The sequence below is a fragment of the Balaenoptera physalus genome (genome assembly GCF_965194825.1).
Source record: "Balaenoptera physalus genome assembly, chromosome: 5".
Classification (NCBI taxonomy): domain Eukaryota; kingdom Metazoa; phylum Chordata; class Mammalia; order Artiodactyla; family Balaenopteridae; genus Balaenoptera; species Balaenoptera physalus.
This window is the reverse complement of record NC_138884.1, coordinates 73683668-73698266: the sequence shown is the minus strand read 5'-3', so window position 1 is coordinate 73698266 and position 14599 is coordinate 73683668. Positions and strand designations below refer to the sequence as shown.

The window sequence follows — 14599 nt, the reverse complement described above, 5'->3', positions numbered from 1 at the left end:
TAAAATACATTAGAAGTTTTCAGGGTAAATACAGCATCAGTTTTGGGGTTCTGTATTTTTCCACAAATGCCAAGTTTACCATATTTTCTTCATTTAATCTAAAGATTCAGGCCTAAGCTCCAAACTATGAACAGTACATAGAAATATAATGGTCACAACTTTAACTTGTAAAATTAACAGTATTTCATTCTCTCCAACATCAACTAGAAATCGACTACTAATCATTTTCTCAACTTGGGAAGCTACCGCCCTCTAGAGGTTGGGTCTGGAAACGTCAGGGGTACTTCTCAACTATCACGATGAGGGATGGGGCTGGGAAGTTGTTCCTGGCCCTTCATATCTGGGGATGAAGGATGCACATAAAGAACTACCTTCCCCAAGATGTCAATAGTATTCACTTGGAAACCCAAAGAAAGTGAGATCTACAGAGTTTTGACAAGTTGCATTTTAAAACACTGACCGTTTATCCTACAATGACTTACTTAGTGAGAAGGGAGCTAGAGTGTACACATTGACAGAGAACATGGGACTATTGAGAAGTTCATGCTAAACCTGAGTCTATAGGAAGCTCATGGATCTGCGTTTCAGGCCAGCTTACTCCACGAGCTTTTATCTCAACATTGGGATCTGGGACTTGACTGGCCAGTTCATTGTCCACAGCTGTAGTGCCACTTACTCACTTAGGAATACATAAAGGTAAAGACTTCTGACTGATGTAATGTTATACAGTGTTTACAGGCAAATGTTGATAAAATGGTTAAAGTGCTCTGATCCTTGCAGAAGAAACTGAATGCCAGAAAGACATAACATGAATTCTTTTCTAAGATTTTCAGGCCCTTTTAGGTTATGTAAGGGAAACTTCTTGTTTTCCACCTTCTATTCTCCCCTTCTTCCCTTAAGTAATACAAGTCTGAAATCCCCATTTCCCTCTACATCCTCCAGCTTCCCCATGGGGGTGTGTGGCCGTGTAACTGTTGAGCAATGGACGCTGTAAGTGGGCAACTTCCAGCACTTCCCCCTTCTTTTCAGTAGGGGAGCCGCATGCTCTTCACTCTCTTCTCTTTTTCCCATTGCGAAAGGATGACGACTTGAGCAACCACCTTAGACCCAGAGATGGAAGCTGCGGCACGTTCCCCCAGTCGGGTCCTTGGATGACTACGTGGAGCAAAGCCACATACTCACTTCTATCTCATTTAAGCCAATGTATTTTGGAGAAATTGATTTTCTGCCATTTTTTCACATGACAACTGCTAAGCTGCTCTCTCAACTAGACTCCAAATTAGAAATGCCATCTGGTTTCAAAAAAATAGTAGTGGGAGAAACCTGAATGTAGCAGAACCCCATTTTAGGTATATTTGAACCATAGATACACACATATACATACCCTACCAAAAAATAACTTGTGTTTACAAACTCAATTCATTAAAAAGAGGCACAATCCTTGGTAGCTTAAAAAGGGTGGCGGAAGGCTTTATTATAGCAATATTTAATGCAATGCAATGTATACAGTATGTTCTATATCATTAATGTTCAATGTGAACAGGTCAGCTTCATATATTTATTATTTTTTCTTTTTCTGCAGATTGTACACAAGGGCAGGAGGCTTTTTGGTTTTATAGGCCACGCTTCTCCGGATGCGCTGTCCTTTGATGTTAACTACATGTGGCAAAAGTGGGCGCCGGACCGTCAGAACTGTTCCTTGAGGTGTGTAGCCTCGGAGGTGCAGTTTGTCCTTGAACTGCGGCGTTACTGCTACCCAGCCTATGCAAGAACACGGCAGAACACAAATGGTGTTAGCAACTTCTTATTAAAAACACCAAACACAGCTCAAAATGGAAACCCAAGGGAGGCTACTGCTGTCTTTCACTCTATTTTTTAAAAGCATACAATGCATTTGTGAAAAGGTACAGATTTATTTTCAGAGTAGTTTACATCTTATGAATAATCTAGTATGTATTTCTTAAAATATTCAGCTTATGTCAGTTAAGGCACATCTGTATAAAAATATACTAAAAGTCAGTAAGGCTACTTTATTCACCTTTTAAAAAGTGCTTGGTGTAGGGACCTCCCTGGCGGTCCAGTTGATAAAACTCCGTGCTTCTATTACAGGGGGTGCGGGTTTGATCCCTGGTCAGGGGGTTAAGATCCCATGGGCCGTGCGGTGTGGCCAAATTAAAAAATAAAGAAGTGCTTGGTGTAAAATTACCTGCAGAGGAGAACTTGATGTCAGCCACTGCTTCAGATTCCCCAAGTCCTTCATCTAATGTGATGTCTTCAGCAACAAGAGGAGGAAATCCTGCCATTCTTTCTTCTCCACCCATTGGAACCTTCCATTGGGAGGAGATGAAGATATTTGGAAGTTCAAATTAAACCCCTGGTAACTCTAATATTAAGTAAGGCACTGATAAGATATTACTGTACAGGTATCAAGAATAAAATCCTTTTAAACATTCAACTGTTAAAAAAACCCAAATCACACTTCTAGGTCAAATGAAAAGCCCGGGAGCTTTGTGATGGATGAAGCCTAAGATCCCAGTGACAAGGGCCCCATATGGGCATCCATCTGGTGGTAACCTCCAGACAGCAGAATCTTGCTTTATTAGCTTACAGTTTTTACAGTCCTCCATAAAGCTTTAGACACAATAATTTTGGGCAATTAAAGCAACATCCTTCCAAATACCTTAGTTCTTACAGGCCTGGCTGGACACAGAGATTAATCCCTGCCTCATTACCTCTCAAGGGTACATGGATAATGGGTAAGATTCAGCTTCTATGTTTACAGGTGTTTCCATGAATTGGAATTAACTGGATAATAATTTACCTGTTTATTAACAGATCTCTCTGTGTTTAGCACTAAGGACACAAAGATAGCTATTACAATATGTTCTATATGGTCCCTACCCCCGAGGAGATCAGAAGGTGGAAACAGCAAGTAAATAAATTACAAGGTAAGAAACGTGATGAGAGGCATCTACTAAGTACTGTGATTGTGAAGGAAGTAATGAACGTGGTTTGGTCAAGGAAAACAATGAAGAGCAGAATTTGAAAAATAGATTAAAGTTACTCAGTGGAAAGGTATCCTGGGTTAGTATCATGTACAGACACAGAAATTGGAAAAAGGATAATGAGTTCAGAGAACTGTGCAGAGCATGTTATGTGTGTGTGTGCATTACTGATGAGGCTATCAGTTTAGAGTTCTCTCAGTAATGTGGAACTACCAAGGAATTATAAGCAGGAAAGAGAAAAGAATCAAAAAGGAATACTGTGGCCTGCTTTGTATTTTGGAAAAATCTGCGTAGTGCAGGGTTTCTCAACCTCAGCACTATTGACCTTTTGGGCCAAATAATTCTTTGTCCCGGGAGGCTGTCCTGTGCATTGCACAATTTTTAGCAGCCTCTACTCAGCATCCACCAAGTTGTGAAAACCAAAAACGCCTCCAGTCTTTGTCAAATGTTCCCTTGAGGTAAGAGTCAACCCTGGTTGAGAACTACAGCTGTGGTGGGGTGAGGGTGGGCAGAAGGCAGTGAAACTGGGAGCTGGGAAAATACCTAAGGATCTCAAAACAGCCTAAAGAAAGTAGATTACAGTTTGGACTATGAGGCTGGTCTCAGTGATCATCAGGAGGCAGAATTGACTTTGACTTGGGAGGTGAGTAAGAAAACCAGAAGGCAAGGATAAGCCACAGAGCAGCCCAAGAAACCATTTGTATTACACCGGGAGAGAAGCCTCAGTGTTGCTTTGAGAAGTATCAGTGAGTCCACTCTGAAGACTACACAGATGCATGGGGGTGGAGCCCTACCCTGCAAATCCTACATGTCTCTGGAGAATTAACTTCAGGGCAGTTATTTCGATGGAGTTTTAATTTCTCTCTGGCTTTCTTAGGAAATCCAGAAAGAAGCATTTACTTCCCAAGTCAGGTTGGTTTTATCCTTGTTGAAGGGCGGGTGTGTATTTTGTGTTTTGACTTATTTTCAGTTGTGTGAGCATTAATTAATGGTAAATCACCTCTTCCTTGGACGTACCCACTATTTTTGCAGTAGGTATGCCCCGTAATCTTCATCACCACAAATACTTACATAGCAGTGACAACAGTCCCCTTGCACCTGATCTTCTCCACAACCTCGTGGTGTAGGTACAACAGAGAGAGGTAAGGGAAACTTACCTAAAGTCACACAGCTTCGTTAAGTGGTGGAGCAGAGCAGGATTTGGACCCATCCTGGCTCCAGAGATCTCAACTATCATACACTACACACTAGCCAACAGTGTGTACCCATGTCTGGTTAAAGATCTGTAAACAGGCCCCATTCAGTCTCTGGTGAACTTGGAACAATTTCAGTGGCATAGAAAGGGCACAACGGGGACTGCAGAGGATGGTACATGAGAAGCAGGAGTAAACTTGATTGTAAAGAGGAGGAATGAGTGGGACACTGAGTTTTGTTTTGTTTTTTAAAGATTAGAGAGGGACTTCCCTGGTGGTCCAATGGTTAAGACTCTGTGCTCCCAATGCAGGGGGCCCAAGTTTGATCCCCGGTCAGGGAACTAGATCCCACACACATGCCGCAATGAAGATCCCAAGTGCCACAACTAAGACCTGGCGCAGCCAAATAAATTAATTAATAAATAAATATTTTTAAAAAATAAAGATCAGAGAAATTTTAACACACTGCTTAACAGGTCAAAGGAAGGAGCAAGTAAAGCAGGAGAGAGGAGGTACGATAACCTGTATGTGCCTGGGATTAAGAACCTGGGAGGAGAGCTTTTCCACTCATACAAGGGCTTCTCAACTCAGCACTACGCACCTTTTGGACCTGATAATTCTGTGTTGTGAGGTGCTGTCTTGTGTATCGCGTTACGTTTAGCATCATCTCTGGCTTCCACCCACTAGATGCCAGTAGCGTCACCCAGTTGTGAGAAAATCTGTAACTTCTCTTCACTCACAGTATACAGCACAACTTTCTGCAATGATGTGACCGCTGGGCAGTTGAAAAGTGGCTAGTGCAAGTGAAGAACTAAATTTTAAAGTTTATTTCATTTTAATTAACTTATTTAAATAGGCACACGGGCCTACCGTATTGGACAGTATGACCTAGAGAAAAGCCAGCTCTGTCACTATTCTAGGATCAGTCCAATCCAACATCCCTTTTCTATAGGAGCCCACCTCACGTTATAGTCAAAATCCTCAAGGTGAACAGGGTCAGGGGAGAGCTAGCTGAGAGTGTAACAAAGATGGTTCTGTCCAACAAAGGCTTTTTTAGCAGGGCCGTGGGACTATCACAGGGTGTGTTAACCTAACTATGCAACCATCAAAGCGTGTTGCCTCACCTTGAGTAACGTATGACCCCTGTGCCTCTGATATATAGTGTCCGCCTTGTCCAACGAAGTAATGTGAACGGGAAGGAAGTTCGAAGCCACAACTGTAAACCAAGCTGACTGATTTCCCTTAAGAAAGGAAGAAGGAACTTATTTTATATAATGAAAAATTTGCAAAACCAGCACATTACAAGGTATGATTAAAAAAAAAAAAATTGGGGGAATTCCCTGGTTGTCCAGTGGTTAGGGCTCTGCACTTCTACTGCAGGGGGCATGGGTTCGATCCCTGGTTGGGGAACTAAGATCCTGCATGCCGTGCAGTGCAGCCAAAAAAAACAAGGTGGGGGGGGGGCGCAAAATATGGCAGAAGCACTGCATTTCACCCATTTATATAAAACTATGATTTCTTCCATAGGTTTGTTGATACTTAAAAAAACCAAACAAACGTCTATTATAAAAAACAAAAGAAAATATGCTTTAAGTGTCCCTGTGTAAAGTTTGGTTTAAAATGTTAACATTCTGTGGTCTCTATGGAAATACATAAGGTTTTAAGTGTGTATGCCTAAATTTCCAACAAATTATGAACAAACACAAAACCAAGAAGTGTGCTAAGGCAATGGCTTGCAGGTTGCATTCAGTGTTGTTGGACATATCCATGTTTCATTTTCCATTTTTCTCCTCACTTTGGTAAAACAGGGATCAATTCTATAGATGCTCTAAAATCTCTGAGTGATGCTATGTAAATGAATACCAAACCCAAAAACACATCTATAAAAGTATACACATCATGGAATATAAAGAGCGTGGAATTTATTTAATGCATATTAACCCTGCACTTAAAGGTATGACCTCTGATTTCCACATAAGACAATACCACAGGAGAGGGAAAGTATCTTTGCTTAATGCCAAGCTGTATGGGGCACTCGACTGCCTATTGAAGATATAGTTTTTTAAGACTTATTACTTTTTTTCCCCCCATTTCATTATCCCAGGTTTTTATTATAGACATTTTCAAACACACACAAAAGAATAGTATACTAACCCACACAGTCATGACCTAGTTATCAACATTTTGCTAGTCTTGATCGTATATCTGCTTCCTTAAAGTAAATCCCAATACTAAAGTCATTTTTCAATGGTACGGACTTTCCTTACCTTCAGAAAATCTATGCGGCCTATGGCACCCAAAAATAGAACCATTCCTGGTTTAAGCACGAAAGTTCTTGGAACAATGGAATGTGTTGGCAAAACAGTATTTACTTCTTTTTCTGTTAGAAGACTTAAAATCTGTAAAGCAGAGGGCAGATTTTTTAGAGAATTACTTTCAATGAACGTCTGATATATTGTGCTTTACCTGTAAGATAAAAAGTTATTATATATTCCAGGCTTCACAATAAATCAAAGTATGTATTTTAGAATTTGCTGCACATAAAATTCATATATTCTTTCTAAATGAATCAATTTATAAATGGCTTTACTCTTGTTTCACAACTTAATCTTGAGTAATGGCAAAATAACCTTACAGGAATATGAAACAGCAGCATCCTCCGAATTCTGTCAGATTTGCTGTGAACTGAAGACACTGATGATTCAATCCCAGGAGAGAAAATATGTTCTCTCGTCAAGCCTTCTAGGGAGCAGTAGTTTTCAGATAAAGGTAAGGTAACGTGCTATATTCTGTCCTAGTGGCAGCTATGCATGCATTAAATGAAAATGATCACCCCATTCTTAGAGCAGGTAAAGAGCTAGAAGAAGCTTTTCTAAATTCCAGTCTTTGGTTTCCTTATTTCCTCCAAATACTCAGCAAAAAAAATGAGAGAAAGTTATGAATCCTGTGGCTTCTAAGGATGAAGAGTTCCTAAATAGACTAGAGAAAATGGAAAAGAAAAGCCAGGCGGTACAAGATTCTGGTAAGACTTAGGGAATCAAAATCTGATTTAAAAAATTTTGAGAAAGTAAAAAAATGGCTAAAAATCTTTTGTGAACTTGCTTCTTAAGAAAAATAACAAGGAGATAACAAAATATGTGATATCTAGGGAGACTCACAAGAGAATACCTAAGGGGGCTGTGAGTAGTTTTCTTCAGTATTTGTGCTTGAAAAGCACATTAAAAGCCACGTGCAGTAAAGAAATATTTTAACCCTTTTAGCAGAGACGTTAATACTTCACAATAGAGTTCCTTGGTTCAGTTTGGGAAACACTGGTTCAAGGCATTAAATAAATATATCAATAAACTGACAGAAAATCAAACTGCCTGAGAGAACTCTTATATCTAAAAACTTGAAGGTCTCACTGCAAATTAACAAATCTGAATTTGCGAGTTAGCAAAGTCTTGCCTTTCTGACTAACTGACAAGAGGATATACATGACTGAAGTAACTGCTATCCCTGACCTAACTGAGCCTAAAACTGAAGAATGAGTTGGTGAAGTTAAGGTCATAGAACATTACTAGGAAGCAGTACAGTTACTCTGAAGTTCTGGATTGCTAAGGAAGTAAAGACTGGACACAATTATTCTAGGAGAGAAAAAAAAAAAGTTAAAAGATCTATATAGGTACATCAAATTCTGAGAATGAAACTATAAGTGATTCTGATGAGGCAAAGGAAGGAAAAGTATCTAAGAATCTAATGTTGTTTCACAGGGATATACAGAGATAACTAGGTGAATTAGAACCTGGTCACTAACCAGATTCAAAGGAAGCTGATTAGTGGATCTGTTGAAAGGCAGTATCCTGGATACACACTTGATTCAGTCAATGACTTGGATAATGATCAAAACTGCAAATGAGGGCTTCCCTGGTGGCACAGTGGTTAAGAATCCGCCTGCCAACGCAGGGGACACGGGTTCAAGCCCTGGTCCGGGAAGATCCCACATGCTGCGGAGCAACTAAGCCTGTGTGCCACAACTACTGAGCCCGTGTGCCACAACTACTGAAGCCCGCATGCCTAGAGCCTATGCTCCGCAGCAAGAGAAGCCACCGCAACGAGAAGCCCACACGCCGCAACGAAGAGTAGCCCCCACTCGCCGCAACTAGAGAAAGCCCACACGCAGCAATGAAGACCCAACCCAGCCAAAAATAAATAAATTAAATAAATAAATTTAAAAAAAACTGCAAATGAATAAAAGGTTCTGAGATATAACAAATATGTAGGATATAGGCTGAATTTAAGATAAAATCAAAGTTGCCCGGGAGATCCTGCAACTGGACTGAAAAGATATACAAGGGCAAGATAGGTAGAGTTGATCCTATTCTAAATTAGGTTCATCTGAGGGCACTTACATAAGAAAGTTAGTTCTTTGTGTCATACTTTCAGGAACAAAAACAAATTAGAATTCATTCTGGAAAGGGTCCTTTGTTCATAGCCTATTCTCAGAATGGCTATAGGAAATGAAGACAAACCGTCTAGATTATGTCAGCACAGTAAGTGCTCCATGTCTGTTGGATGAACTAATGAAAGAGAAGAAAAGGGTAGAGTGAGGAAGAGAGAGGATATTACACTCTAAAACATTTCAATGTCTGGCAAAGGGAACTAGACATTATATTTGTTCCATACACCTTTGGGGAACAATAGGTACAAATTACAGGGACACTGCTCGGCTCAATATAAAGAGCAGGGTGACCTTGGGAGGTGAGGTGACACTGCTTCAGCTGATGGTGAGTCACTCCTTACTTCAAGATGGATGCACCTCCTGGTGAATATGTTATAGAGGGAACTCAAGCATGGAACAGGTGGCTGGACTGCAGTGATATTTATGACTTCTTCCAACCTCAAAATCTAGGATTCTGTAAATGTCTCCCTAACTAAGGTAACAACCACAAGGATAGAAGTAGGTTGTTAGCAGTGACGTCTACCAAATGGCATACAGTACTTGATGGCATATAGATTCATCCCTGAAACGCTTCTATGCATGAATCAGAACTGAGTCTAAAATGAAAGGATACCTCTTTTTCTGCCAATTAAGACAGTACTCTTGCAATTGAAAGTTAATGTTTCTAAAATACATTAAATACCTACACAATTTTCTTTTGTAATTCCAGGGGTGTCATAAAACCAGTGGGCATCTTTCACATCTTGTGGGGTCAATTCTACTCGTTTGGTGGATTTATCTGCAACCATAACAGGTTCATTTCCCATGTCAAAGGCAAGTGAATCGGCATCAAACTCAAAGGCAGCTTTATCCTTCTGTTCTTCTGAATACAAGAATGTTCTTCCAACTCTTCCTAGAACAAGTTATACTGAAGTTAGTAGTCACTCCTTTAAAGCTTTTGACTCGAGACAGGTAGTTCTTACGTTTGCCTCGAAGAAGTTACTAGGACTAACAGTGGTGTTTGGAAGGAAGTGAGACCACAATGATACTTTTGCTTTATTTCTAAATGCAGTGGAGTCAGACTCTTGCAATGATCAAGTATGTGTGGCTGGCTGTGCACACTGGGCGAAGGGGGAGAGTGCTGGGAATCAAACTGTTTTTAGTAAAGACAGGTTATAAAGAGATACCAAGGAAAGGGGGAGAATCCAATTTAAACCTGCTACAGGTCAACAACTTGTACTGGTGTGTAAGGAGGGGGCTGGTATCTTAGTGAAAATGCTTCTGTTGCTGACAGTGGCCAGATAGGCAGTTATTTGCATTTCCTTTCCTGGATTTCTCCAAGTATCTACTGTCTCAATTTTCCCAACACAATGAATTCTGGGTTTCCAAACAGTAGCCTTGCCTCTAAAAGGCCTCTATGTTCCAGACAGAGGAAGTGTCTCCCCACAAAAACTGGCTAGCCCCAGAGAGCTCTATTTCAGGTTGTTCTACAGAAAATTTTAGCATAGACCTAAGGAAGAGTTTTCCTATAGAAGATGTTTACCTACTACATAACCATGCTTTTTCAAGAGATTAAGTTTATTTTGTTCTTGCTGACTGAGATCTTCTTCTGCTTCAGTTGCACCTCTTTTAAGCCTTTTTTGCCTTTGAAACATTCTGTAAGGAGTTGGGTTACAAATAGGAAACTTCAGACGGTTTAATGTAGTACCTGAAATACCAAAGAATACATACGTTGTTATAAACGTTGTACAAGAAAATGGAATAAAACATTTATGAGGATCTACAGTGTCTTGGATACTGTGATTATTTCTCTTAACTTTCATGACAACCCTCCACAAAATTATTCTTACTTTACAGATGAGGCAATAGGTTCAGAGATCGGCCCACAAGCTCAACCAGAATTTGAATGCCAAATCTATAGGCCTGATCTTTTTCCATCTTCTGCATACTCCTAGCCGGTATAAAAGCACTTCTGTGTATAAGTCAACCAATGTCCCTGACAGAGAAGTACAGCTTATCAAGCAAAGTTCAATGCTGGTTTCAAAGGATCAAATGAAGTAGTTCGTTTTGCCAACTGTTAGATACAAACAGGTCACAGAAGGACCCATTTTGCAATTACTACAGACGTTTCTTAAAGTCACAAAGTTGAAATTTCTTTCCAACAAAGCCACATATCATATTGCATTAGTGAATTATTCAAATGTTAAATCTGTATAGTACTCTCCTGACTAAACTCAAGATATGAAGAGTGAGACTGAAGGGTGGAGGGAGGTTTAGAAAGTAAAAGGACTTTCTGGAGAAACATACAAAGAACTAAAGTTACAAGGGAAACCTCCAAGAGAGCAGACACTGCTTTGTCCCCTGGTTCATCTACAGTGCCTAGAACAGTGACTGGTACCTAGAAGTACTCTAATTATTTCTATTGGAAAGTTACTAAAACATATACTGAATTTCCAAGTATTAAACTGACACAAAAGAGAAATGTGACCGAAGTAGGTAGAGAATTTTTAAAGGAAGCCCCCAGCCAGCCCCTGGTGTACATTAAGGAAGGATATAGGACTAGGTGCCTGAACTACGATCAGACTTCCAGCTTCTCAGAAAACGAAGGAGGGTACTTCCCTGGTGGTGCAGTGGGTAAGACTCCACGCTCCCAATGCAGGAGGCCTGGGTTTGATCCCTGGTCAGGGAACTAGATCCCACATGCATGCCACAACTAAGAAGCCAGCCTGCCGCAACTAAGGACCCCAAGTGCTGCAACTAAGGAGCCTGCCTGCCTCAATTAAGACCAGGCACAACCAAATAACTAAATAAATATTAAAAAAAAAAAATACGAAGGTGACGGGCGTCCTAAGGCTCACCAGGCCAAGAGGAGATGGTGGCTCTGTCGATAGCCTCAGCGCCCTTGGCGATGCAGTAATCGGACTCCAGGAGCGTGTTGAAGAGAGTGGACTTGCCAGCGTTGGTGGCGCCAACCAGGTAGACGTCGCCGCGGTAGCGCCAGGAACGCTGGAGCGCGGAGATCAACTCTTCGACTCCATAGCCAGTCTTGGCGCTGATGAGCCGCACGTCTCTGAGCACCGTGCGGGACCTGGGCGAAAGATTCGCATTCTCCTCCCCGTCCCGTGGCCGGTCCCCGCTGGGGTGTTGTGATCTTCGGTAGCCAGGGGGCGGCAGGAGCCCGGCGCGGGCACAGTCGTCCCACAGTCGCTCCCGGAGCCGCTGTCGGTAGCCAGGAGTATCCTGGGGCAGCAGGTCCACCTTGTTTCCCAACACGATCAGCTGCTTGGGGCCCACCAGCGCGGGCAGGTGGGGCAGCAGGGCGTCGGGCAGATCAAGCAGGTCCACCATGTACAGCACCAGGGCAGGCTCGGGCCGCCGCAGCGCGGCGGTCACCAGCTCCAGGTACTGCTCGCGACTCACCTGCAGGTGCAGGGCGCGGCGGTGGTGCACCAGCAGCCAGCAGCGCTGGCACACGGTCTGCGCCAGCCCGCCGTCCTCCTGCGCCGCCGCGCTTAGGAACTTCTCGCTGGGCAGGTAACCGGGCACTCCCGGGTCCTGGCAGTGTAGCTCCGCCCCGCAACCCGAACAGTTCAGGCCGCTGGGCGGCACCGTCGGGTCCGGGTGCCCCACGTCCGGGTGCACCCGCCAGCCGGTGCGTAGTTTCTGCTGCCGCCGCTCCTCCCGTCGCTGCAGCACCCGTCGCTCCTCCTCCTCCTGCCGCTGCTGCAGCTCCCGCAGCTGGTCCTGGAGGGTCACTGCGGGCTCCGGATCCGGGACGTACTCGGGGAACAGAAAACTCTCCTCCATGTCAGCCCTTCCTTGGTTATCCCCAGTCGCTGTCGCGCCACGGGGAAGCCCACATCCCAGGCCGGATGGGTTCCGGGAGGTGGCGTTGGCCGCACCTCTCCTCTCGAGGAGCTTCTCCCGGAGGCCATGGCGCCCTATCGTGGGAGTGGATCCCCGCAGAAGGCTGCACAGCAGCCTACAAGTGAGGCGCGCGGGCAGCATGAGAAACGCGGGCGTGGGCAAAGGGGCTGAGTCACCTTTTCGCGCGTGCTCTGTGGCCCCAGACGTGCGTAAAACAGTAGCGACAGCCAGGGACTACCTGAGAGCTGTCATTTTTCAGCGTCGCACTTCAGCTCCTCCTCCCGCGTCTAATCTCGTGAGTTCTCGCGATGAAGGCTCTGTGGTCAGAGAGCCCATTTAAAGCGGAGATAAAGGCTCCGGGCACCTAAACTGGGGTGGGTTGGTCGAATAGGCTAGTGAGTGAGGGTTTATCCACTTTCAGACTTATTAAACGCGCCGCTGGCACTACCTGCCGTTAAGAAATCACATTTTTTAAAGCTTCGTGTTGTTTTGTCTTTCGGACTGGAAAATAGAAAATCTAGTGCCGCAGACTTATGGCCACAATTAAAACCTTTTATTAATACATCTTCTTGGCTTTATTATTATTTTTTTGGGTGTCATTATTTGTGCAACATTAAAAATAATATTTCTTAAACATTTTTAAAAAATTTGACTATGATTTATGTACACAGAAATCATTTTTTAAAGCTTCGTGTTTTTAAGTCTTTGGAACCGAAAAAAATAAAGCATGGCTACAACGAAACCCTTTATTATTAAATCTTCTTGACTTTTTTTTTTTTAGGTGCCATTATTTATTTGTGCAACAACACTGAAAAACAAAGTTTCATTGGCTGGATCAGACTCAAACTGCAAGGAACGGTCCTCATTGTCAGGCACGGGAAACTTCAGCCCACAAATCGCGCATGCACAATACTAACCCTTAACGCAGCTTAACCTACCCTTCGCGCAGGCGCAGACCTTAATTGGCGTCTTTGTGGGCGGAGCTTCGTGTGGGACGCAGAGTATTCTGGGAACGCCGGAGACGGAAATTATTTCGCCTCACGCTGCGGACGTTGGAGCAGCTGCGCGCCTTTCCGTGTGTGATTTCTAGAGTTCGGCGCTCGGGAACCGTTTGCCAATATGTATGACGCGGACGAGGGTAGGTGACCACTCAGAACACTCCGTGGCCACCCATCTAAGTGGGGAAACGTGGGTAGCTGGATGAATTGAGGATTTGCGGCCTCCTACCCGGCCCGCCGCACCATGGCCCCAATCGTTTCCCCACACTCCCGAGGCCGCGAACGAATCCGGGATTTTGAGAGGTGGAGGGTGCAGGGAACGTAGGCTTTATCATCTTGGTCAGGGTGACTGTTGTTCTCTCCTCTGTCTGCTCCTGTGTGAATCTGACACTCCCTTCCCGTGTTGAAAATAGCGCGCAGAACCCTGCGACAGGTTCCGTTGTTCCGACTTTGAAGCAAAGGAATCCTTTCTTGATTTCCCTTAAGGCCAGATTTAATGAATTTATGAATAGTTGGATTTTTGAGCGTCAGCCTGTGCCAGGCATTGTGTTAGGCTCTGGAAGAACTCCGGGGACAAGGAATATAGTTTGTGTGTGTGTGTGCGGCGCGGGGGCAGGGTTTGGTTTAGTTTGGCGTTCCTTCATGCTGTCATATGCCTAAGTAAATTATCTTAAAAGATGACCTTTACATTTTCCGCGAGATGACACAGTTCTAGATGGTATGTATTTTAACGAACAGGGACAGTATGTCTTTTTTTTTTTTTTACATGTAGAGTTCGTAGTCACGTGTAGTGTATTTTCATTGTATATTTTTAATGCTCCCTCTTCCGTTCTCCAAAGCTGCTATTTCAAAGTTTGTTTTCTTCTAGCTCCCAATCTCCTGGCCACCGCTTACATTTCTCTTTATTCCCTCAGCTACTTCATGGAGAAAATAGAAGCAAAAACTTAAACTCTACTGTTTAAACTTCTGTCTCATTTTTATTTTGCGTCTAGAAATTTATTAGCATCATTGTATTCTTTTTCTTAACTCCTGAGAAAAAAATTCAAAAAAATTTTTTTCAGTTTAATTTTTTGAGTAGGTAATATAGTCTCATTTCTCAGAGGCTAGAAAACATAA

General features: G+C 43.0%; 2 protein-coding genes across 4 annotated transcripts in view; one reads left to right on the top strand and one right to left on the bottom strand.

The window, feature by feature from the left end:
- Positions 1-1445: 1445 nt before the first annotated feature.
- Positions 1446-13209, bottom strand: LOC309662066 (nitric oxide-associated protein 1). Of its 3 annotated transcripts, XM_082464479.1 has the most exons (7): positions 11477-13203; positions 10162-10326; positions 9326-9531; positions 6466-6597; positions 5323-5439; positions 2207-2327; positions 1446-1761 (listed from the first exon to the last, which is right to left on the bottom strand). In XM_082464479.1, the coding sequence occupies exons 1-7, from the start codon at positions 12624-12626 to the stop codon at positions 1562-1564; spliced, it is 2091 nt and encodes a 696-aa protein (XP_082320605.1). In that variant the 5' UTR covers positions 12627-13203; the 3' UTR covers positions 1446-1561. The 3 variants fall into 3 exon arrangements, with proteins under 3 accessions (XP_082320605.1, XP_082320606.1, XP_082320607.1); XM_082464480.1 differs by lacking the exon at positions 5323-5439 and having other exon boundaries at positions 11477-13208; XM_082464481.1 differs by lacking the exons at positions 5323-5439; positions 6466-6597 and having other exon boundaries at positions 11477-13209.
- A 62-nt stretch (positions 13210-13271) lies between these two features.
- POLR2B (RNA polymerase II subunit B) overlaps positions 13272-14599 on the top strand; it is a 46684-nt gene continuing 45356 nt past the window's right edge. The window contains exon 1 of the mRNA XM_082464440.1: positions 13272-13623. Coding sequence (XP_082320566.1) covers positions 13605-13623 — 19 coding nt within the window. The 5' untranslated portion in view covers positions 13272-13604. The remainder of the gene's footprint in view (positions 13624-14599) is intronic.